The 25,541-nt window shown below is 36.8% G+C and overlaps 1 protein-coding gene across 3 annotated transcripts in view; it reads left to right on the top strand.

Annotated features, from left to right (window-relative positions):
• The window catches only part of MXI1 (MAX interactor 1, dimerization protein), a 92,775-nt gene that overhangs the window by 34,237 nt on the left and 32,997 nt on the right, over nucleotides 1-25,541 (top strand). For 2 of the 3 annotated variants that reach the window (XM_006043920.4, XM_006043921.4), the window contains exon 3: nucleotides 11,322-11,351. The exons of the other annotated variant lie outside the window; for it this stretch is intronic. In XM_006043920.4, the coding sequence (XP_006043982.1) occupies nucleotides 11,322-11,351 (30 nt within the window). The remainder of the gene's footprint in view (nucleotides 1-11,321; nucleotides 11,352-25,541) is intronic. 3 annotated transcript variants of the gene reach the window in all.

The raw sequence follows: 25,541 nt of genomic DNA on the forward strand, positions 1-25,541 counted from the left end.
ACAATGCCACACTATCTTAATTGCTGTAGTCTTTCTAATAAGTCATGAAATAAGGTAGTGTAAGTCTTCCAAATTGGTTCTTCTTTTTCAAAAGTTCCTTTTACTGTTGTAGGTCTTTTCCGTTTTCACATATATTGTCAGATCTGCTTTTCAGTTTCTACAACAAAGCCTACTGGAGTTTTGATTGAGATTGCATTGAATCGATAGATTAATTTGGGGGGACTTGACACATCTGAACAACATTGACTCTTTTGTTGTGTGGACATGGTATATCTCCCCATTTATTCAGTTATTTAGGGTGTTTTTTTTTTTTAATTCAACAGTATTTTTTAGTTTTTTATAGTATGGGTAATGCACATATTTTGTTGAGTTAATATTTGTTACAGTAATTAATATTCTTTGATGCTATTGTAAATACCAATTGAATTTGGTATATGGCCTTTATAAACTGACTTTCCTGAACTCACTTATTATTTCTAGTAATTTGCATATTCCTTAGAATTTTCTAAATATACACTATATAATGTTGTTTACTCCAGTATTCTTCCATGGAGACTCCCATGGATAGAAGAGCCTGGAGGGCTACAGTCCACAGGGTCACAAAGAGTTGTACATGACCGAAGTGACAGCACAGCACGATAAAGCTATTTTTACTTCTTCCTTGCCATTCTGTATGACATTTATTTTTCTTGCCTTATTTCATTGGCCAGGACTTCTAGTATTGAATAGAAGCTGATGAGAGGGAACATCCTTGCCTTGCTTCTGATAATGGGAAAACATGTATTCTTCCACCACTGAGTATAGCTAGTTTTTTTTGTAAATGCCTTTTAACAAGTTGAAGAAATTCCTTTCTTTCCTAATTTGCTGAAAGTTTTTATCATGAATGGATGTATGAATTTTGTCAAATGCTTTTTCTTCATCTATTAAGATTATACTATGGGTTTTCTTTTTTATTCTGTTAATATGGTTAATTACATTGAGTTTTTTGAATCTTAAACTTCTTGCAGTCCTAGAATAAACCCCACTTGATCATGGTGTATTTTGCAATACTGCTGCTAACCATCTCTAGTTAGCAGACTCCACAAGTTTAAGGGTGCAGTCCCCAACATGAGTGACCTCACTACAGATGCCAGACATGAGTTCAAGAGTTCCCAGCCACCCAAACTTCTGACCAATTGGCTACAAATTTATGGGTTCCCACACTCCCCTCAGGTTTAGTAGTTTACTAGAACTACTCATGAAAGTACTATACTTATGATTTCAAGTTTTATTATAAATAATATGAATCAGGACCAGCCAAATGAAGAAATGCATAGGGTGAGGTCTGAGAGAGTCCTGGGCATGAAACTTTTGTGTCCTCTTCCTAGAGAATCAGAATACCCTACCCTTCTGGCAGATTGATGTATTCCTCAACCAGTAAGCTCATCTGAACCTTGGATTCTAGGGGTTTGTTTTTGTTTTTTTTCCCCATATTATTATGTAGTCACAATAGATTGAATCCTTGACCATGTGATTGAACTCCATCTCTCTGACCCTCTTCTCCCCAGAGGTTGGCTGCTCTCAGTTGCTTAAAGCCCAAATCCTCTAATTACATGATTGATCTTTCTGGCATAACTAACGCCTGATTTAAAGTCATTTCCTTAGCACAAACTCAGTTGTGGTCCAAGGGCTCTAACTGAGGAAATTCCTATAACTGAGGAAATTTCAAAGGTTCAGAAGCTCTGTCCTTGGAAGTTGAGACAAAGACCAGGCAAGCTTTTTTTTTTTTTTTTAATTGTAAAACTGATAGTTTCTATAAATGTGCTAGTATTTTGTTAAGAATTTTTGTGTCTGTGTTCACAAGGGAATGGTAATCTGTGGTTTTGTTTTTCAGTGTAATTTGTCAGGTTTTGATATCAGGGTAATATGATCCTCAAGATGATTTGGGAGATGTTACCATTTCCTTTATCTTTTGAAATACTTCCTGTAGAATTAGTATGATTTATTCCATAAATGCTTGGTAAAATTTACCAATGAATACTTCTGGGCTTAGAGGGTTGTTTTTTGTGGGCAGGTTTTTTTTTATTATAAATTCAGTTTCTTTAATAGATGCAAGACTATTCATGGTTTCTGTTTCTTCTTGAGTTAGTTTTGATAATTTTTATCTTTCAAGAAATTTGTCCGTTTCGTCTCAATGTGGACTTTATTGGCATAAAGCTGTTCATAATAGTATCTTATTATCCTCTATTGTCTGTTGGATCTGTAGTGATGTGCTCTCTTTCATCCCTGATAATTGGTTTGTTTGGGGTTTTTTTTTATTGGTAATTTTTGCCTTTTTTCTTCATCAATCTTTGAAGAGGTTCATCAGTTTTACTGTGTGTTTTTTTTAAATTGACTCCTGGCTTTATTGATACTCTCTCTTGTTTCCTGTCTTTTATTTTGTTAATTCTTGTTCTTGGCTTTCTTATTTCTTCCTCTACTTGAGAGTTTTTCAACCCCAGTGCTATTGACATTATAGACCAAATGATTCTGTTTTGAGCATCATTGTAAGTTTAGCAGCATCCCTGGCCTCTCCTCACAGAATACAGTAGTATCTCCCTGGTATGATAACCATAAATATCTCTTTACATGCATGCATGCTAAGTTGGTTCAGTTGTGTCTGACTCTTTGCGACCCTATGGACTGTAGCCCACTAGGCTCCTCTGTCCATGGGATTCTCCAGGCAAGGATACTGGAGTGGATTTCCATGCTTTCCTCCAGGGGATCTTCCCAACCCAGTGATTGAACCTGCATGTCCTGCAACTCCTGCATTGCACACTGATTCTTTGCCACTGAGCCACCAGGGAAGCCCCAAAATATCTCCAGACATGACCAGATCATGGTGGGATCATCATCTTCTGGTGGGAAAAATAGCCCCCAGCTGAGATCCATTGCTCACCTTCTGTAGGCTTAGTTTGGTTCTTTTCTACCTTGTAAAGGTGGAAGAATTGATTCTGTAGTCCACCCCTGCCTCCTACCCCAAAGGATTTAAAGCTAGAAACATTTTTTTTCTAAACACTGCTTTAGCAGCACTTTGCAAATTTTGAATATTGTATTTCTTTATCATCCAACTGAAGATAATTTGTTTTCTTTGTGATTTTTTTTTAACCTGCAACTTCTTATTTCCTTCCTGTATTTCACTGGGTTTAATTTGCTCTTCTTTTTGTAGCTTCTTAAGGTTGAATTTGGAGAAGGCAATGGCACCCCACTCCAGTACTCTTGCCTGGAAAATCCCATGGACGGAGGAGCCTGGGAGTCTGCAGTCCATGGGGTCACTCAGAGTCAGACAGGACTGAGCGACTTCACTTTCACTTTTCACTTTCATGCATTGGAGAAGGAAATGGCAACCCACTCCAGTGTTCTTGCCTGGAGAATCCCAGGGACGGGGGAGCCTGGTGGGCTGCTGTCTATGGGGTCGCACAGAGTTGGACACAACTGAAGCGACTTAGCAGCAGCAAGGTTGAATTGGGAGAAGGCAATGGCAACCCACTCCAATACTCTTGCCTGGAAAATCCCATGGACGGAAGAGCCTGGTAGGCTGCAGTCCATGGGGTCGCTAAGAGTCAGACACGACTGAGCAACTTCACTTTCACTTTCCACTTTCATGCATTGGAGAAGGAAATGGCAACCCACTCCAGTGTTCTTGCCTGGAGAATCCCAGGGACGGGGGAGCCTGGTGGGCTGCTGTCTATGGGGTCGCACAGAGTTGGACACAACTGAAGCGACTTAGCAGCAGCAAGGTTGAATTGGGAGAAGGCAATGGCAACCCACTCCAATACTCTTGCCTGGAAAATCCCATGGACGGAAGAGCCTGGTAGGCTGCAGTCCATGGGGTCGCTAAGAGTCAGACACGACTGAGCAACTTCACTTTCACTTTCCACTTTCATGCATTGGAGAAGGAAATGGCAACCCACTCCAGTGTTCTTGCCTGGAGAATCCCATGGACGGAGAAGCCTGGTAGGCTGCAGTCCATGGGGTCGCACAGAGTCGGACACGACTGAAGTGATGCAGCAACAGCAACAAAAGGTTGAATTTAGACCATTGATTTTTAGCCTTTTTTTTTTTTTAACTAATAGAAGAATTTAATGCTAAATATTTAAAAGTACTGTTTTAGATACATCCAACAAATTTTAGTATGTTCTGTTTTCATTATTCAGTTCAGAATATCTTCTAATTTCTCTGTCATTTGTTCTTTGATTTGTCGCTTATTTTGTAAGTACTGCTATTTTCCTAGTTATCTTATTGTTACTGATTTCTACTTAGAGAACTTACTCTGTATGATTTTAGTACTTACAACTGATTTTTACTCAATTTGATTCATGTGTTATTTTTTAAATTTTTTCATCTTTTTTGAAAATGTACATACAGAAGAGTATATAAATCCTAAGTGTATAGCGTGATAAATTTTCACAAAGGTGAAGAAATAAGATATTATAGACTCACTGTCAGCCCTACCCCAGGTAACCACCAATCTTTTTTTGATACCATTAGTTTTGCTGGTTTTTTACTTTATTTGAATGGAGTTAGGCAGTATGTATTTTTGTGTCTGCCTTTTTTCATTCAGCATTGTGTTGAAATTATGAAAATTCATCCATGTTATTGCATGAGTTGTTCATTATCAGTGCTCTATAGTATTATATGAATGTTCCAAAATTTATTCATCCATTCTGTTAGGTTGGTGCAAAAGTAATTGCAGTTTTGCATTGTTGAAATTTGCCATTTGATATTGGAATACATTCTTAAATAAATGTCATTATGTTATGCATCATTTTAATGTGCATTTCTCACTTCATGTATTTTGCTAATGACATTGCTGTTTATTTTATATTTATTTTAGACTATGGAAATTATGTTAGGCAAAAAGCAAATTTGAGTGATTTTCTTATTTGAGTTCAAAATGGGTTGTAAAGTAGAGGAGACAACTCACAATATCAGCAACACGTTTGGCACAGGAACTGCTAACAAACATCAAGTTCAGTGGTGGTTCAAGAAGTTTTGCAAAGGAAAAGAGAGCCTTGAAGATGAGGAGTGCAGAGGCTGGCCATCAGAAGTAGAAATGACCAACTGAGAGCCATCATTGAAGCTGATCCTCTTACAGCTGCATGAGAAGTTGCCAAATAACTCAGCAGCAGTCATTCTACTGTCGTTAGGCATTTGAAGCAAATTGGAAAGGTGGAAAAGCTCGATAAGTGGGTGTCTCATTAGCTGACTGCAAACCAAGAAAATTGTCATTTTGAAGTGTTGTCGTCTCTTACTCTACTCACAACAGTGAAGCATTTCTCAGCCAGATTGTGATGTGCAAAGAAAAGTGGATTTTATATGACAACTATCAAAGACCAACTTAGTGGCTGGACTGAGAAGCAGCTCTGAAGCACTTCCAAAAGCCAAACTTACACTAAAAAATGGTCATGGTCACTGTTTTGTGGTCTGCTGGCAGTCTGATCCACTGCAGCTTTCTAAATCCCTGCGAAACCACTACATCTGAGAAGTATCTCAGCAAATGGATGGGATGCACTGGACACTAAAACGCCCCCGCCTGGCACTGGTCAGCTGAAAGGGCCCGATTCTTCTCCACCGCAAGGCCGCCTGCAAGTCGCACAGCCAACACTCCAAACATTGAGCGAACTGAGCTACGAAGTTTTGCCTCATCCACCTTACTCACCTGACCTCTCGCCAATCAACTACCACTTCTTCAAGCATCTCGACAACTTTTTTCAGGAAAACTGCTTTCATAACCAGAAGGATGCAGAAAATGCTTTCCAAGAGTTTGTCAAATCCTGAGGCATGATTTTGATGCTACAGGAATAAACAAATTTATTTCTCATTGGCAAAAATGTGTTGATGGTATTGGTTCCTATTTTGATTAATAAAGATGTGTTTGAGCCTAGTTATATGATTTAAAATTTATCAGAATGGTCAGAAACTGTAATTACATTTGTACCAACCTAATACTGTTGAGGAGAAGGCAATGGCACCCCACTCCAGTACTCTTGCCTGGAAAATCCCATGGATGGAGGAGCCTGGTGGGCTGCAGTTCATGGGGTCGCTAAGAGTCAGACACGACTGAGTGACTTAACTTGCACTTTCCACTTTCATGCATTGGAGAAGGAAATGGCAACCCACTCCAGTGTTCTTGCCTGGAGCATCCCAGGGACGGAGAAGTCTGGTAGGCTGCCGTCCATGGGGTCGCACAGAGTCGGACACGACTGAAGTGACTTGGCAGCAGGCAGCAGGCAGCAGCAATACTGTTGATGGACATTTGAGTTTCCAGTTTTTGGCTAGTATGAAAAGAATGAGTATTCTCTTGTGTCCTTTAACCAACATATGTGTATATGTGTATATATATTAGATTGGTATATGCTTGCAAGGGGGAATGCTGAGTCATAAGATATGCTTATATTCAACTTTGATATGTAAGTTATTAATTGTAGTTATTGCTATGCATCCTTTTTAGGCACTTTTTTATGGTCTTAGTTATTGTGGTTGTTTTTGTTATTGTTAAGAAAGAAATAATACATTTCTTATGAGGCATTTTCCCTATCTACAGTATTAAAGTTTTACTGTCTTTAATGGTTTTTCAAGAATATTTAAAACATTTTTTTTAAATGATAGAAACAAATGTATAAAACTACCTCTTTGAAATAATTACTTTATTGGCAGTAAGCATGATTTTCTTCTATTATAGTGTTCTTCAAACTTTATTGACCACTTACGTACCACTAGCAGCAAAAAATATACCTAATATATTTGTATGTATTCATAATTTTATACATGTATTGCTGTACTAATATTTTATAAATCCCAGAGTATTAAGGTTACATATAAAAGTGAAGAAGAAGAATAAACAGAAGTAGAAGTTTTACTATTCAGCTAGTTCTTTTTCAACCCCCTTCGGGTATATACTTTGGAGACCTCTGCTCTAATAGAGCTGAAGTATAAGCTTTAGGATACAGTTAGAAAATACTCACTTAGCTTCATAGAATGTGTTTTTTTTCATTGTGTGGAGGACACCATCCCTTAGGCACTTCAGGATAGGAAAGTAAGTGAAATGAGAATGTTAACAAATTAGGGGTTGGCTCATTAATCTAACAAAGATAGAGGTCTTTTCTTTTGTTGAAAGAGAATATTAATTCTGGGAATGGGGTCTTTAATTTTCCTTCTGTGGTGGTTCTAGTCTTGAGCCAAACAGTACCATTTTGTGCAATTTCAATTCTATGCTTCATTTCATTGACTGCCACCAAACTGCACCCTAAAGAATTAAAAGTTTATGTATTAGAGCAGTATTGTAGTCAATGAAAAATCACAGATCTGGTTGAGATAATGACTCCCATTCAAATAGGGAATGTGTTACCATGTCTCTTAAAGGGATGTTATTTGTGAAAAAGATTATCTGTGATTTGATGATAAATAATAGAAATGTCTTTATTCCTGTCCTTGGAAGTTGTTAAGCATTCAGAGGAAGGGTGTCTGAAAGGAAGACAGTTCATAGGGTTTACTTTCAGAGGTGCATTTTTGTTAGGAGAAGAAAAGTGTGCTGACCATATGGATTATTCAGAACATTCCAGCTTTATAGGGAATTTAGCATAATGGACTATTTTAATGGCATATTATTGGAAAGGCTTGGTTGAACACATAGGCTCAAGGAAGCAACCTCAGGAAGGTTGCTTCTGCGCGTGCTGGGATGTGACGTGTTCAGCTACTCTGTTTGCCAGCACTGTTTGGATCATTATTTTCTCCATGTATGTATTAGACGTCTTCCTCTCTATCATGCTTTCAGTCTTCTAGAGTCCTCACAGTCAACTAAATGATCAAAACACTTATATTTTCCTTTAGTTTCTTTTTTAATCATTATTGTTGTTTGTTTGTTTCCAGGCCAAATCCAAGTGTTACTGAGAACTCTCAATTTGTTGCCCCATGTAATATGTTTAACATTGTTTTAGGTAGTATATTTTCAGTCTTGTTAAAAATAATAAGACTATTTGCAGTAGCTAGCATTTACTGAATACTTACTATATGCTGATGCTTTTACATTACTCTCTAATTTTCAGAGTAACCCACCCAGTCAAGGCATGTGGTGTTACTCCAGTTTTACAAATGAGAAAACTGTTAACTAGAAAAGTTAAATAATTTGTTCAAAGTTCTACAGCTAATGTGAGTGATAGGGCTAATATTTAAACTCAGAACTTTTTTTCCATTTTTATTCTGTGGTTTTGCTTTGGACTTCACAACTCAGCTCGTTTTGCTTCTGCTATATCCTTTGCACACTTGAAATGTCTTCTCCCTACCAGGTCTAGTTTCTGGTAGTAGCAAAAGCCCGAGACCAAATGCTCCCTTTCCTAAAGCCCCATTTTCTGAGAGCCCCATTTGTAAATAAACACTGCCTTCTTTAGACTCCCAGAATAGTTTGTACCTTTCTTCGTATATTTATTTTGCCTAATTTATTTTACATAATTATTCTTGTATATGTCTTAATCTACCAGCTAGAGACTGTCTTTGATTCCTTGCAGCCTAAGATAGTTTTGAACATTGAAAACGTGCAGTATTTGTTGACCTGATATTAGAGGCAAAGATGTCATCAAAATAGGAGTAAACACTACTGATGGATTTTTTTTTAAGTTGCGGGAACATGGCCATATGATAAAGATTAGTATATATGTGATCATTTTTGCCTCTTGGTATTTGGAAATCTTGTTAAATTTTACTAGTGGTATAACTAGGTATGGCATGTGTTTTCTGGTTTCGTGAAAAAGTTCATATTCTTAGCTCTCATTTAATATTTTTTAGGAAGAAGATAAATAATAAAAATCTGAGAGAGGTGGGAAGAACCTGCTGTTTTAATTTTGTTCACAGCAGTGGTTCAGATAACGTTCTTTTGGTGCTAGCTTTGATAATAGGTTCAATATAATACTGGAATTCAGCAATTGGTTATCTTTGGTTATGTATCTTCTGCATTTAACTCCATATGTGGGATGCCATGCTGTTTGGAATAAGTATATGGTAAATACCTCTCTCTAAATACATTGTTTCATTTATTACTTTAGCATTTCATTGTTTTTGTTTTACTTGTTCTGAGTTTTCTTTTCAGTAAAAGGCAATTAAACCAAAATTTACTCACCAAGTGGGGATGTCTTATTTTGGGGAAATTTTATTATTGATCACCCTTTCAAATTTTGAACAATGTTTTTTTTAAATCTCTTTAAAACATACCTATTACCTCTTCTAACTTATTTAGTTTGACATTGCATTCAAACAAGAAAGAACTTAAACCTGTTTATAAATACTTATGTGTGGTAGAGATTTGGATGTAATTTATTTATTGAGTTTTGAAGTCTGAGTTTGTGTTATACTAAGAAGTCTGTTTTTATAGCTTCTTCTGAATTGTACATATCCTTGCCATTAATTTGGCTGAACTCTTAAAGCATCCTGAGATTTTTTTAAATTTCTCTCTTTTGAGAGGGGTATTTTCTTATTAAGATAATCTGTTGAAAATGAAGATCAGTCGTTTTCATCATGTGTCACTTGGACCTTACGATAATGCTAAGAAAGCAAAAGGTGGACAGTAGACAGTAACTCAAAGAAACCTTTTGGCTCTTGAACTAAGACAGTGAGTAAAATTTCCACAAATTATGAGACTAATAAAAATATTGTTGAAGTTTAGGAATTTGATTATTAAATATCCATTAGAATAATAAATCAGATTAAAGTAATCAGTAATGAAATATTCTGAAGGCTTTTGACATTAATCAGAATACACTAAATGACTGAAGTTTCAGTTTTGATGCTGCTGCTGCTGCGTCACTTCAGTCATGTCCGACTCTTTGCGACCCCATAGACAACAGCTCACCAGGCTCCCCTGTCCCTGGGATTCTCCAGGCAAGAACACTGGAGTGGGTTGCCATTTCCTTCTCCAATGCATGAAAGTGAAAAGTGAAAGTGAAGTCGCTCAGTCATGTCCAGCTCACAGCGACCCCATGGACTGCAGCCTACCAGGGTCCTCCGTCCATGGGATTTTCCAGGCAAGAGTACTGGAGTGGGGTGCCATTGCCTTCTTTGCAGTTTTGATGATAGGAACTTAAATTTTTCTTTATAAAATTTTGTTATTGTTAATGCTAAATTGTTGTAAAAATGTTTGTTCAGGAGAATTTAGTATGACATTCTAATAGTAGTTAACTTTAGATCGAGTTTATTTTGTTGTTCAGTGTAAACATGTATATTTCTCATTACAATCTTATGAGGCAAATACTGTTATTTTCCTGTTTCATAGATGATAAAGCTGAGCACAGAGAAATGAAGAGATTTTTAAAAGGCCACACAATATTTGATCCAAGGCAGTCTGGCCTTAGAGTCCGTGCTCTTAGTCTCTTTTCAATATTGCTTGTCACTAAGTGGTTAAGAAATTGGGGTTTGAAATAAATTAATTAATTTTTTTAAAAAAAGGAAGTTGGGGTTTGGAATAAGAAAGACATGGGCTTAAATCATGGCTGCAACTTAAAACTCTTAGGACAAGATCATGTCTTTTTACCTCTCAGAGTCTCAGCATTCTTGTTTATAAAACAAGGGGTGCTTGGAGGATAAAATGAGATAATGTATGTTAACTGTTGAGCAAACACTCAACTTGTTCAATAGATGGTAAGTAATATTATTATAACAAATAGTTGTAAGTAAAATGAAAAAACTCACAAAGACAACCATTGTTAGCATTTTGAGGTATATCCTCCCAGTCTTTTAAAACTGTGTTTTTTTATTTTAGTAATATATCTTTTCTGTTGATGTTGTTTTTTCCTTGTATGACATTTTTGGTTTATGTTTCACACACAAAGAGGCTTGAATTTGTCTGTATTGCTTAGCAATAAGGCAAACCTATTTCAGCTTCTGTGCTGGCCAAAACTTGGGTAAATGGAGATAGAAGACACGGAAGTACATACACTGTTTTTTTTTTAAAAAACAAAAGAATGGGATTATGTTTGAATTAAATTTTCTGATAGAATGTCTACAAACCAGTAAAATGTAGGACCCTAGAAGTGGGCAACAGAACATGTGCTCATATTAATTTTATTAAAAACAAGTGAGATTCTAATTTCAAAATATTTAGTTGTTAACTGAAAACGCTCTATCTGAAGTCTTAATGAACATAGACTACTACTTCTTGATGAGTGAGATAGCTAGAAGTCTGTCCATATATTGCATTGTTAAATTCACTCAATGAATTTATTTAGCAATACCTAAACTAACCCCTCTTTTTATAGCCTTAGCAACACAACATGGCTAACTCTCTTCTCCCCCCTTTTTCCCCTCCCTTTTAGGTCTACACACAATGAGCTGGAAAAGAATCGGTGAGTCAATGATGAGGTGTAGCTTTCATATATGTTAAAAAGCAAACTCAACACTTGACCTGTGAAAATATAATATTGCATATGTAGTTAAAACTTTTTTACATGTGTAATATATCATAATTAGGATACATGTGTATTATCTCCCCAAAGTAGTAACTTTATGCTGTCTAAACTGGAAGACATAAACACACTTCAAGTTCATTTGAATTGTGGGTTTATGTTGAGCCTTCTTTATATCTGTCTTTGGAAACAGGTTAATTGTGATAGGCTCATGTCTTAAATATGGTCTTGCTAAAGGATTAGGTTTCTGTAATGTTGCCAATAACTGTTATGGCAAGTTGTAGGACACTGAATTTCTCTTTCTTTGCAGTTTGTTCTTTCATTCATTCATTTATTCATGCATTCAACAAATCTTTATCTAGTACCATCTATATGTCAGTGCCAGGCAGGTATGATGCTTTACATAAGAAAGACAAGAATGTGTAAGGCAGTTTCTGACCTTAAGGAATTTATAGCTTCCTGCGGGAGACAGATAAGTAGTCACAATACTGTGTAGTGTGGCAAATATGGTGATAGAGAAGCAGAGGATCCTGAAAGATCATTTTTTAAGGTCACCTGATTCTCTCTTGAAGGCATCTTGGAATGCTTTTCAGAGGATAGTGAGCTTTGTTTATTGAGGAAACTGCTTCCCAGGTGATGCTAGTGGTAAAGAGCCTGTCTGCCAATCAGTGCAGGAGATGTAAGAGACATGGGTTTGATCCCTGGGTCAGGGAGATCCCCTGGAGGAGGGCATGGCAGCACACTCCAGTATTCTTGCCTGGAGAATTCCCTGGACAGAGCAGCCTGGTGTGCTACAATCCATAGGGCTGCACAAAGTTAGACACAACTGAAGCGACTTAGAAGCACACACACATGTGAGAAGTTCAATATGAATATAAAAGACTGTAGCACGAGGCAAGCCAAGCCAGATGTGGACAGTTACACTGAAGAGTTTGGACTTTTTCTGGGAACAGTAGAAGTAGTTGTATGATTTTAAGGTGAATTGAAATATGATCAGATTTGTGTTTTGGAAGAATCACTTTGGCTACCATGTAAAGAACTGGTTGATTGGCAGAAGAGATCTCAGACAGGAAAACTCTTTTGGAGGCCACAGGAAGCCTCCACTGTAAGAGATAGTGGTAGCGATTGGAAATAGAATATAGAAATAGTATGGAATATAATAGAAACTGGTGATGAGTTGACTATAGAAGCTTAAGTTTTAGATGGTAAGTGTTCTTGCCTGGAGAATCCCAGGGACAGGGGAGCCAGGTGGGCTGCCACCTATGGGGTCGCACAGAGTTGGACACGACTGACTTGACTTAGCAGCAGCAACTATTTACCAAGAAAAGGAGTATAGTAAGAGGACAAGTTTGGGAGAGATGATGAGCAATGTACAAGTGAAATATTCTCTTTTGGATACAGAAGTTAAATTTAATAAGCAACAAACTGGAATTATTTACATCAACTGTTTTTTAAATTATGTTAGTTTCAGGTGTATAGCACTATATTTTGAAGCATTATGCACTAAAAAGTGATCACCATATAGTTGACCCCCTTCATCCATTTTACCCTGTGCTACAACCTCCTTCCCCTCTGGTAACCACTAATCTGTTCTCTGTATCTATAAGTTTGTTTTTGTTTTATTTTGTTCCTTTAGATTCCACATGAGTGAAATCATAGGTATTTGTCTTTCTCTGGCTTATTTCACTTGGCATAATACCTTCAAGGTTCATTACTATTGTCATAGATGGCAGATTTCATTCTTTTTTATGATTGAGTAGTTTTCCATCATGTGCACACGTGTGCGCGTTCACACACACATATGAATGTGTGTACACACACACACACACACACTGTGCTGTGCTTAGTCGCTTAGTTGTGTCTGACTCTTTGTGACCCCTTGGACTGTAGCCTGCTAGGCTCCTCTGTCCATGGGGATTCTCCAGGCAATCATACTAGAGTGGATTCCCATGCTGTCCTGCAGAGGATCTTCCCAACCCAGGGATCAAACCCAGCTCTCCCACATTGCAGGCAGATTCTTTACTGTCTGAGCCACCACGCACACATAGCATATCATCCATCCATCCATCCGTGGGCACTTAGGTTGCTTCCATGTCTTTGCTATTGTAGATAATGCTCCATTGAACATAGGGGTACATATATCTTCTCAAATTAGTGTTTTCCTGTCCTTCAGATGTGTGTGTGTTAGTCGCTCAGTCGTGTTTGACTCTTTGCGACCCCACGCACTGTGGCCCGCCAGGTTCTCTGTCTATGGGATTCTCCAGGCAGGAATACTGGAGTGGATTGCCATTCCCTTCTCCAGAGGAACTTCCCAACCCAGGGATCGAGCCCTGGTCTCCTGCATTGTAGGCAAGTTCTTTACCATTTGAGCTACAGGGAAGTCTTTCGGATAAACACCCAGAAGTAGAATGGCTAGGTACACCAGCCCTTTTGACAAACAAGATCTCTATGACCTTCAACTTTTTGTCCTGCCCTTTTTAAACTAGAAGGGTCCTTACAGATTGACTAACCCAACTGCCTCACTGCAGATGAATTTAAATGTCAAATTCTCTTGAAAAGGCTTAGCATAGTCCTCCAGGCTCATTTAGTGGCTTTTACTACTTTATTTGCATAATGCTCTGTTCATATCTCCTATTATGAAACTTAATCAGGTAGTCTTATAATTATTTGTTTATATGTCTCTTTCTGTCAAATGATTCTGACTGCCTCAAAGGTAGGGGATTCTGTTTTGTTCAGTTTGTAACCTTGGTGTCTAGCATTTGACATGTATCAGAAGATGTTAGCTTTAATATTAAGTGAAGGATAAAACTGAAGCATAGTTCAGTGGTCTAGTCAAAGACGTTTTGCTAGTTTGAGGCAAAGCAGTTTGGCAGGAAATGCTTTAAAGAATCTCTTTTCTGCCTTAATATTTCTATCATATTAAAAGAAGTATCTGGCTAGCTTAAACATGGCAAAAAGACCAAGAAATGACAGCTTTGAAGATTCTAAAAATAAAACCTTATTTTGACCTTTAGAGCACAGAGTGTATTTTGAGCCATATGTTTTAAATACTAATAAACATGTGGCTTTTATAATTATTTCACCTACTTGAATGTGGTCCTTGGGAGACCCTCATTGGAAATCTAGCAAAAACATTTAAAACTAAAGAGACTCTTTCTTTAAGTAAACTATTTGGAATGGCGCTTTTAAACTCTTTGCGTACACTTTGTTTAATGCATTCTCTATATCAATTATGACTTATTGATAACCTTATCACCCATAGCATTACTTTGCTGTGCCTTGTAAATTGTTTAATCTAGTACTTATTTGTCTGTAGTGCGGCTGCAACAGACATAGCTTTTATCGCCTTAATTGTACATAATCTCTGCTGTGTCCAGTGAAGGCTTTTTGTTTCCATTTTACTTACTTAGGTCTAAGGCTTTCTGGCTGGTTTCCTAGTCTCCCTCTCTTAAGGCATGATTCACTCATCCTTTTCTGTCCTCTTCTGGTAGTCCTAATGTCTTTTTTCCTCAGATTAGGTCTTCTTTCTCCCTTCTCTCCTCTTCTTTTTCCCTCCCTCCTTCTCTTCCTTGAGGTTGAAAGGTAATATAGAATTAATCTTTTTTCCCCAAGATATATTTGTTTTTAAAAGGAGTATTTATCAATATAAATAAATCTCTAATTTAGTGGAATGTGTCAGAGGATGAGTACTAAAGGAAGAATCCAGTTTAATAACCTGTGCTCTATTTCTGAAAAGTGGATCTAACAAAAAAAAGCAAAAATATTGGTAGACACAGGATGATTTAAAGGTGGAGGAGGGAGATGTTTTAGCCAAATAGCAAGAAAGTAGCACAAGAATATTGTTAATATTTAATCCTGTATTGTTGTTATACTTTTTAAGGCCCTTCCAGGTTCTATTTAATAGCTCTTTTTTCCAAGACGCTGTTTTTATTTGAAATGTTAAAAAAATTTAACCTAGATTTGACATCTTTTAAAATAAATAGAATTTTGGCTTTACCTTTCATTTGCTTTTCAGTGTAATGAGGAGAGTAATTCACTGTCAAAAGAGTGATTCGATTCTGTTTTCATTCTGAAAAAATATTCGTGAAGCAGTTCATATTTTTGAAATTTTGCCATTCTAGGTATAATACTTTCATGTCAAAAGTTTTGGGTTTTTTTGGGGGGGGCGGAGCTTAGTTCTAAAATCCTGCATATAAAGCTTCTCTGAGTTAAGTGTTTTTTACTGGAGCAATGCAGGGAGAATTAGAGTAGATGATTTTACATTGTTAGTGAATGATAAAGTAATTCCAGATGGCTGTCTTAAAGCCCTAACATTGCTGAAGCCCTGGGTCTGGCCTTGAGGAGACAATTGCCAATGAATGCTGAGGTTCATACTTCCAGATTTCAGAGGGTCTGGAGCACAGAGTAGTTTACTCTGGCCCACAGTTATCCCAGGATGCCTGCAGCCTTTAGGTAGTTTTAGAGCTGATAAAGAAATTCAGATTCTTTCTTGGATAGGTCCTGGAGGCTTATTTCTGCCTAAAAGCCGAACCTGGTCTAGGTGGTATAGAGCATTTGTTACTGTGTATTCGCCTTGTCTCCCTAGACCTGCAGTGGGTCACCACAGACTCAGGAGGTGGAAGTGAAGTACCTGTAGATGCTTTGCCTTCCTCAGGAGCCTATGGGAATCAGCTCCTGGTAAAATTAATTTTACCTTTGAATCTTTGAGATTTGAGAATTAGGAATTTACATTGCCCCATTGGCTTATCTTAAAAGTTGGGTCCTTTGCCAGAGAAAAAACCATTCAGTACAGATTTTAGATTACTTCCTTGCTTTTTCATTTTCTTAATTCAAATTACTGAAGATGTTTTTGAAAGAGTCAACAACTTTAATAGAACTTTAATGGTCAAGTACCTTAGTGCTGACAGCAGGAGAGGCCATTCAACCTTAATAACTGTCATTCCATTGAAACAAAAGGCTTACTCTTATCCCAACTTTGGCAAATCTAAAAGGACCACATGAGGACGCTGGACTTATAATGCCTTCCTAGGCAGAGCAGAAGTACCCGAGTACCTGTGATAGAAGAGAAGCATGCCCAGTGAATGGTAGTAGGTGTCCTCCATAGAGAGATTTTCTCATACCTCTGAAGAAAAGGTGAAAATGAGTGTTTGTTGAATACTTATTGTGTTCTCTCACCTTGCAAAACCATTATTTAATCCTGTAAGGTAGGAAAGCAGAAAGAATAGATCAAAGTGTTGTTGAAAACTAACCATTTTGACCATCATAACTACAGTTTGAAACAAGATGATGTGAACACAAAACAGTCTTAATCATGATCCTGTCTGATTGCAGATAGTCTTTCTCTTCAGTAAGGATTAATAAATACTGTGTTTGGCATCGTGGTAGATAAAGTGATATGTAAAATACCCTGTCCTACCATTAAGATTGGGCTTCCCAGGTGGCACTAGTGGTAAAAAAAAAAAAAAAAAAAAAAAAAATTAAAAACCCTCCTGCCAGTGCAGGAGACATAAGAGATGCAGGTTTGATCCCTGGGTTGGGAAAAATCTCCTGGAGGAGGACGTGGCAGCTCATGTCAGCATTCTTGCCTGGAGAATCCCATGGTCAGGGGAAACCTGGTGGGCTACAGTCCGTGGGGGTCACACAGACTTGGACATGACTGAAGTGACTTAGCACGCATGCACTCACCATTAAGATTAAGGCCACTGTAGTTTGATATAAGTTTCCTCTTTCAATATCAGGATTTGGTTAAGTTACCAATGCTGTCTAGAAAGATGCATTTAAAGTGTTTTTTAAACTGAAGATTGAAACCTGTTAAGTAGTCTGTGCAGTCATTTTAGTGAGTCATTTGAAAAAGAAATAGCATAGGATAGGAAATACCAAAGAGCATTGCTTGAAGTAAAGGTAAATGTAGATTTGTGAAACTTGTATATTCTGGGTCATGATGTAAAATGCTATGGTTATAGTCAAACAGAACAGCTACTGCCTGGATAGTCAAGGAGAATGTTTCTTGAGCCATGAAGAAAAGAGAGACTTTGAATTTAAGGAAAGATTAAGGAAAGGGATCAGAGCCATGGAAGCAGGAAGTCATAAGCTCTGTCCAGGAAAAACTGAGTAGACCTTATAGAGTGAAAGAGTCGAGTAAGAGCAAATTTGGAAAATGCAATGGTGGCCACAGGACTGCAAAAAGTCAGTTTTCATTCCAGTTCCAAAGAAAGGCAATGCCAAAGAATGTTCAAACTACCTTACAATTGTGTTCATTTCACATGCTATCAAGATTAACATAGTCATAGTATTAAGTTGAATATCAACAACCTCAGATATGCAGATGATACCACTCTAATGGCAGAAAGTGAAGAGGAACTAAAAACCTTCTGATGAGAGTGAAGAGGAGATTCATGAAAAAGCTGGCTTAAAACTCAACATTCAAAAAATGAAGATCATGGCATCTAGCCCCATCACTTCATGGCAAATAGATGGAGAAAAAGTGAAAACAGTGATATACTTTATTTTCTTGGGCTCCAGAATCACTGCAGATGGTGACTGCAGTCATGAATTAAAAGAGACTTGCTCCTTGGAAGAAAACCTGTGACAAACCTAGACAGCATATTAAAAAGCAGAGACATCATTTTGCCGACAAAGGTCTGTATAGTCAAAGTTATCGGTTTTCCAGTAGTCATGTACGGATGTGAAAATTGGACCATGGAGAAGGCTGAGCACTGAAGAACTGATGCTTTTGAATCGTGGTTTTGGAGAAGACTCTTGACAGTCCCTTGGACTCCACGGAGATCAAACCAGTCAATCCTAAAGGAAATCAACCCTGAATACTCATTGGAAGGACTGATGCTGAAGCTGAAGTTCCAAAATTTTGGCCACCTGATGCGAAGAGCCGACTCATTGGAAAAGATCCTGGTTCTAGGAAAGATTTGAGGGCAGGAGGAGAAGAAAGTGACAAAGGATGAGGTGGTTGGATGGCATCACTGACTCAATGGACATGAGTTTGAGCAAGCTTCGGGAGATGGTGAAGGACAGGGAAGCCTGGCGTGCTGCAGTCATGGGGTCGCAAAGAGTCAGACATGACTGAGCGACTGAACAACAACAACACAGTCTGTCACATCAGTAGTGGGAAGTGAGGCCAGGCAGGTGCTTTGATATTAGGCTGCAGTGTTACTGAATGTCAAGCAAGGAGTTTGGATTTTATTTTGTTGGTAGTAGTGAGTTTTTGAGGCTTTTGATCAAAGCATACACATATACATGCACACGCATGCATGTACATGTGTGCACACTTACACACACATACACTAGTTATGGAAGCAGGGAGACTAGTTTGGATATTTCTGAAATAGCCCAGGTAGGAGAAGGATATAAGAACCAGTATTCAGTTGATGGAATTGGGAATAGAAAGGGAGAGAGAAGACTAAGAAACAATACAAAGAAAAAAGATTATTATTTTCTGTTAACTGGTACTGTTCATTCCTCCTTACATTTCATTCTTTACATACCAGCAAGAGTGATCTTCTTAAAGTATATGTCAGGTCATGCCATTTCTGTTTATAGTCTTCCACTGGCTTCCTGTTGCAACCAGATAAAATCTATGGTGACAAAGTCCTACCATTCCATCCCTCATCTCATATGGTCTAGGATGACAGTTTTCTTTCTTTTCCTCAAATACACTGTGTTGTTTCTTTCCATCTTATTAGAGCTTTTGTACCTGCTGTTTCTTTTACTTATAAAACCCTTGCTCTACTCCTTTATCATTATTTAGTTCCCAGTTTTCAGGTCATCTTCTTAGAGAATAATATGTGCCCACCAGTCACTCTATCCCATTTTGCCTTTTCTGTCACCCTACATTTATTTATATCTGTATAAATTATTTATTTGTTTGAGTTATTTGACTTCTTTTGCTAGAATATCAGTTTCAGGAAGACAGGAACTTGGTCTTTTTTACCCTTAGCACAGAGCAGTCATTTAGTAGATGTTCATTGAATGAAAACATGACTATATGTGCTATATATTGAGCATACCTATAATCAATAATACTGCATACTGAATTATGATGACTCAGTCCTGAATATTCATTGAAAGGACTAATGCTGAAGCTGAAACTCCAATACTTTGGCCACCTGATGTGAAGAACTGACTCATTTGAAAAGACCCTGATGCTGGGAAAGATTGAAGGCAGGAAAGAGGGGACGACAGAGGATGAGATGGTTGGATGGCGTTACCAACTCAATGGACATGAGTTTGAGTAAACTCCGGGAGTTGGTGATGGGCAGGGAGGCCTTGGCATGCGGCAGTCCATGGGGTTGCAAAGAATCAGACACGACTAAGCAACTGAACTAAACTGAAAAATAACAATACTTAAAATACTCTCTTATTTAGCTCAAAAGACATATTATTATAATAAAACAGTGTCATAGGAGGTAAATAGAAAACTTAATTCTTAAAGTGTAAATAAATTATATGAAAGAAACTTGATACCTGGTGACATAACAAAGAATGTTTACTGTGCAGAACTTTATTTTGATCATAAGAAGAGAATCAATACTCTTTTTTAAAAAAGGCTAATTGACTTTCAGTTCATTAAGATATCATATTGCACACTAAGAAAAAGACAAGTAATTTTGTAAAGAGTAAACACTTGACAGAGTTCAAGCTCAACTTGTGAGGTCTTTATGCTTTTCTCACTCCAAGAGTTGAAAATCGTTAAGCATTTTTCGAAGTAAAGATTTATGTATACTTGGAGACTAGAATATTGTAAATAATTTCAACTCTTTTGTTAGAAGTTTTGATGTATTAGTTATGTTTATCCCAGTGGTTTGGACATGATAAGGAATACAATATATTTTTTAGACTATGTACATGTCCTCATTTGGCATGGACATTTTGACAGAGTGATTGTTTTGGTCTACTTTATCTTGGAACAAGATATGAGAGTAAACCTTTGACCATTGGATAGGCAGTTGTTTCTTAGTAGTACATCACCTGACTGTTTAGGATTCTATGGCAGGAAGAGCATATCTGAACTGGTTTTAGCTGCATATCTGGGGTGCTTGAATGACACTTGTTTAAAAAGAACATATACTTCTTTGTACAGTGTATACATTCTAGAAAAAATGTATATTTGTTAGGGAAAAAACAAGTTGCAAAATTCGTTTGCCATAACTTTCATTAAAACTTTTTTAATTAATTTATTTTTAATTAATTAATCTATTTTTTGGAGGCTAATTACTTTACAATATTGTGTTGGTTTTGCCATATATTGACATGAATCCACCACGGGTGTACATGTGTTCCCCATCTTGAACCCCCCTCCCACCTCCCTTCCCATCCCATCCCTCTGGGTCATCCGGGCGATCTGGTTGTGACATCTGTCACCCCATTGATCGCCAGGGTTGATTCGGCTGATCTGGCTGGCTACGCGGGTATCCCCTTCCTCCCTCACCTCTCCATGTGCGTTCTTCCCGAAGCTGCGTGCTCGGTCGAAGAGGACGACCATCCCCAATAGAGGAGGATTGGTCTTCAGTCAAGGGGGTATACTAGTAGCTGCGCTCCCCTGCTAGAACCTCCAAACAAGCTTTCAAGGTCATTAAAAGTCTTAACCTCAACTAATATACCTAAAGAATATTTGCTTGTGCTAAAAATAAGTTATGGAGTTAAGGAAATTAAGCCTGTACTGTCAGTTTGAAATATGTAACTACAGCTGGATCAAACATCTACAGTTTTAGATTAGGTCCAATAATTCTGGAACCCTCAGTTTAAATGTTTTTTAGCCTTGGTTTATTACTAAGATAGACATTTTATTATGAAAATACCTTATAATAACTTCTTTAGCCTGATAAAAGGCATTTATGAAAAACCCACAGCTAACATTGTACATAATGGTGAAAGACTAAATTTTTTCCCCTAAGATCAGAAGACAAGTATGTCTGCTCTTTTGGCTTCTACTCAGCATTGTACTGGAGATTCTACCCAAGGCATAAAGGTGAGAGCATTCAGATAGGAGAGGAAGAAGTAAAACCATTTCTATTTGCAGATATCATAGTCTTATGTATAGAAAATACTAAGGAATACACATAAAAACTAGAGCTCATTAAAAAATTTAGCAAAGTTGCAGGGCAGGATTGACACACACAAGCTAATTGAATTTCTATAGATAAGCAGTGAACAATCTGAAAATGTATTTAAGAAAACAGTTCTATTAACAACAGCATCTAAAAGAATAAAATACCTAGGAATAAACTTAACAAGGGAGGTGAAAGATTTGTACACGGAAGACTACAAAACACTGTTCAAAGAAATTAAAACCTAAATGGATGGAGAGAGACCCTGTGTTTATGGATTGGAAGACTTAATATTGTGGTATGCCTTCTATTGATCTGCAGATTCAATGCAAGCCTTGTCAAATCCCTGTTTCTTTTTTAGCAGGGATTTACAACTAATCCTAAAGTTCATACGGAAATGCATGGTACCCAGAGTGGCCAAAGCTATCTTGAAAAGAACAAAGTGGAGGGCTCATACTTCCCAATTTCAAAACACAATAAAACTATGAAACTAGGCAGTGTGGTATTGGCCTAAGTATGCTTATACTTGCAGATAAGCATATACTTATAGATAAGACTTATACATCAATGGGATAGATTCCAGAAATAATTGCTTACATTTATGGTCAATTAATTTTGAACAAGGGTGCCAAGACAATTCAGTGTCTTTTCAACAAATGGTGCTGACACAACTGGATAGCTACATGTGGAATAAGGAAGTTAGATCCCTGTCTCACACTATATACACAGGTGAACGCTGAACGGATCATAGACCTGAGTCTAGGTCTAAAACTGTAAAATTCTTAGAAGAAAACTTGAGAATAATCTTTGTGACTTTGACCTAGGCATTAATTTCTTACATAAGACACCAGCAGTATAAGAAACACAAGAAAAACAGATACATTGGGCTTTATCAAAATTTAAAACATTTGTTCTTCAAAAGGCACCATCAGCAAAATAAAGACAAATTACAGAATGGGAGAAAATACTTACAGAACATATATCTGATAAGAGACTTATATCCAGAATATATGAAGAACTCTTAAAACTAAACAATAAAAAGACAACCCAATATAAAAATTGGCAAAGGATTTGAACTGATATACAAATGGTCAGTAAGTACATGAAAAGATGCTCGACATCAAAATCACTAGGGAAATACAAATCAAAGCTATAAGATACCACTTCACACTCACTAAAGTGGCTAATTGCTCACCAACTTTGTGGTCATCCATTCATCATACCAGTAACCATTGGCTGGGGGAAAGGTCTGAAAAAGTCCACTGACCTCACGATTTGGCACTTAAAAAGTGCTGATTTCATCACTGTCTCATGGTGGTGTACAGATGACTCAACACTTTACAGTTACTTAAGACATGTTATTAACCATAGATAAGTTTCCAATATATTGTATGCTGCTACTACCGAATGTGCTTTGAGTACTTGGTAATGAGGAAAGATTGAATTCTGCATATAAAAAGAATAAAGATTTTTAAGAGCCCCTAATTAACAATGAAGTCTAACAATATTAAAATCATATGTTGAAAGAATATAATAATTGTTTCAGTTTCTCTTAAGGATACTAAAATATAACCTGATTGTTTTTGTTAGACTTTGAACTACAAAATTTTAAAAGTATAGCTGTGGAGGGAAGGAGAAATAGCATTGTCCAGAGACCAGGAAATAGCTACCCATCTAGTTTTCTGATAGGCAAATAAAAATGATGACTATTTCCTCTTTTTAGTCTACAGATGGAAAACTGACACCCTTGTTTTTTAAATTCATGTGTAAGTCCTAAAGAAGTTAATTTTATTCTTTGTACTTTTTAGACGGTAGGAGTCCAGTTATAGTACTAAGTTAAAAAAAGTAGGGGACACATATTCAATAGAATTCGACTGTTTATGAAACTATAGAACCAGATAAATATAGAAATTAACATCAAACAGTGTACAGAGTAACATCATCATTTTTCAGAAAGACATGCAATTGATTCCTTTATTGTTGTGTGCAAGAATATTTTTTAACTTTAGTTTTATAGGGTAGGAATGCTGAAAACTAGAAAAACTAAAAATAGCTGTCAAAGTGCAGAGATAGGCACCTGTTAGAATTGAACGTTATATGAGATAGAGATGAAGTAATGGGTGGGTTTTTGAGATAAAATTTATGGTTAATAGAGGAAGCATATCCAGGATAAAATTACACATCTAAAATGCAGCCTATGCCGTGAAGTCATTGCAGCAGTGTCTAGATGGATTCACAGTTTCTATATTGACCTTTGTCAGAAATAGCTCATTAAGGCTAAGCTGACCCAGGCTGCAAGGTGACAGAGGCTGACTCAGACAAAGATTGCATTCTAGAAACTAAGTGTTCTCAGAACTTCAGTTATCCAATTCCTAAAGTTGAAATGAATTCTACAGTGGATACCTGGGAAGAGATGAGATCATCTCTTGGTTTCAGAAATAACCAAGAAATATTATAACTTGAAACTCAGATTCTAAAATTATGTATATAAATATCAGGCTTTAGATAATTGACATGGTATTATAATGAAGGTGTAGTAGCTTTTTATCCAAGTAATTGCAGATTGTGTATCTCAGTGCAACTGTAACTTGTTTAGGAAAACACGTCCTCTAAAACTATGCATTTATCAGTTAAAAAGAATAGTTTTATAGATTTTCCTGATATATTTTAGGTGATACAGTATACAAAAATCTATTTTATATCAACTTTAGAGAATGTTTTTAATCCATAAAATTGACTATACCTTTTACACTGATGTTCATAGCAATTAAACAGCAGCAGAATTTCACTAGATTTAAGGCAGTGTGTTAGTTTGCTAAATTCTTTTGTTGTGTACAGTAATTAATGTTGTGTAAATGCTCTGATAAGTATTGATTTAATAATAGCAATTCAAGTAGTTTTCTTGAACTGTCGTATTCTTTATGTGAAGAAATTTCAATTTTGGTACAAATTTCAGCACTTAAAGCATGCCAAGAGGTACATCAGTAAGAAATCTTTTTATTACATGAGATACTTCTTTTAGTATCTTCCATTTATTTACTCTAAAAATGAAGAGATTCAGACCATTTGATATGTTTCAGCTGTTGGAGAGAAGAGGATAGTTATTGTACATGCTTATCTTTTTCTGTGCTTAATTCTAGTGAATAATGCCATTTGTAAGTCCCATGGGTCTTAGGATTGAAAAGCTACAGGTCTAAAGAAGAATTCAGTAATAAGAATAGAATTTTCTAATATGGTTACTTGCTAATCAGTTGGTGAAGACAAATATGCTTGGAAAATAATTAATTCAGCCCTGGGACATTATTGCTTATATTCATAGCTTCTAAATCAAGAAAAGTTGAAACTTTATGAACTAATAAGTATAAATAATTTCTTTATTTTGTTTTATTTAGGGGAAAGCCAATAAAGGAAGGTAGATTTTAATACTAAATGTGATTTAGGAGCTAAATTGTCAAAAAGAATACCTGTACTCTAACACAGATGACTTCTTTGGGACTATGTAATGGATTGGTGTGAAAATTGTACCAGAAGTTAGAGGATAATAATTTGTCTTCTCATCTCTACTACTGGTAGGTTGTAGACATTATGCAAGTTATCTAAATTCTTGTTTTCCTTAGCTATAAAAAGAAGGAGACCTGGATGATCTCTGATTCCCTTCCTACATGAAAAGTTTTATAGTTCTGTGAATTTTTAAGTTCAATAATTATAGGCCTATTAAAAGCTTAAATATTATTCTGCTGTCTCCAAAGCATTTTCCTTGATATGTATATATAATATATATGCACATATATATATGTATGTAAATGCCCCCCCAACACACAGAATTAAAGAGCATCTGGAAAAATGAGCTTAGAACTGTGTCTCATTCAAACTTCAGTTTTGGCTCAGCTGGTAAAGAATCTGCCTGCAATGCGGGAGACCTGGGTTCAATCCCTGTGTTGGGAAGATCCCCCAGAGAAGGGAAAGGCTATCCACTTCAGTATTCTGGCCTGGAGAATTCCATGGATTGTATAGTCCATGGGGTGGGAAAGAGTTGGATATGACTGAGTGACTTTCACACACATACTTA

Source organism: Bubalus bubalis, chromosome 23 (genome assembly GCF_019923935.1).
Source record: "Bubalus bubalis isolate 160015118507 breed Murrah chromosome 23, NDDB_SH_1, whole genome shotgun sequence".
NCBI lineage: Eukaryota > Metazoa > Chordata > Mammalia > Artiodactyla > Bovidae > Bubalus > Bubalus bubalis.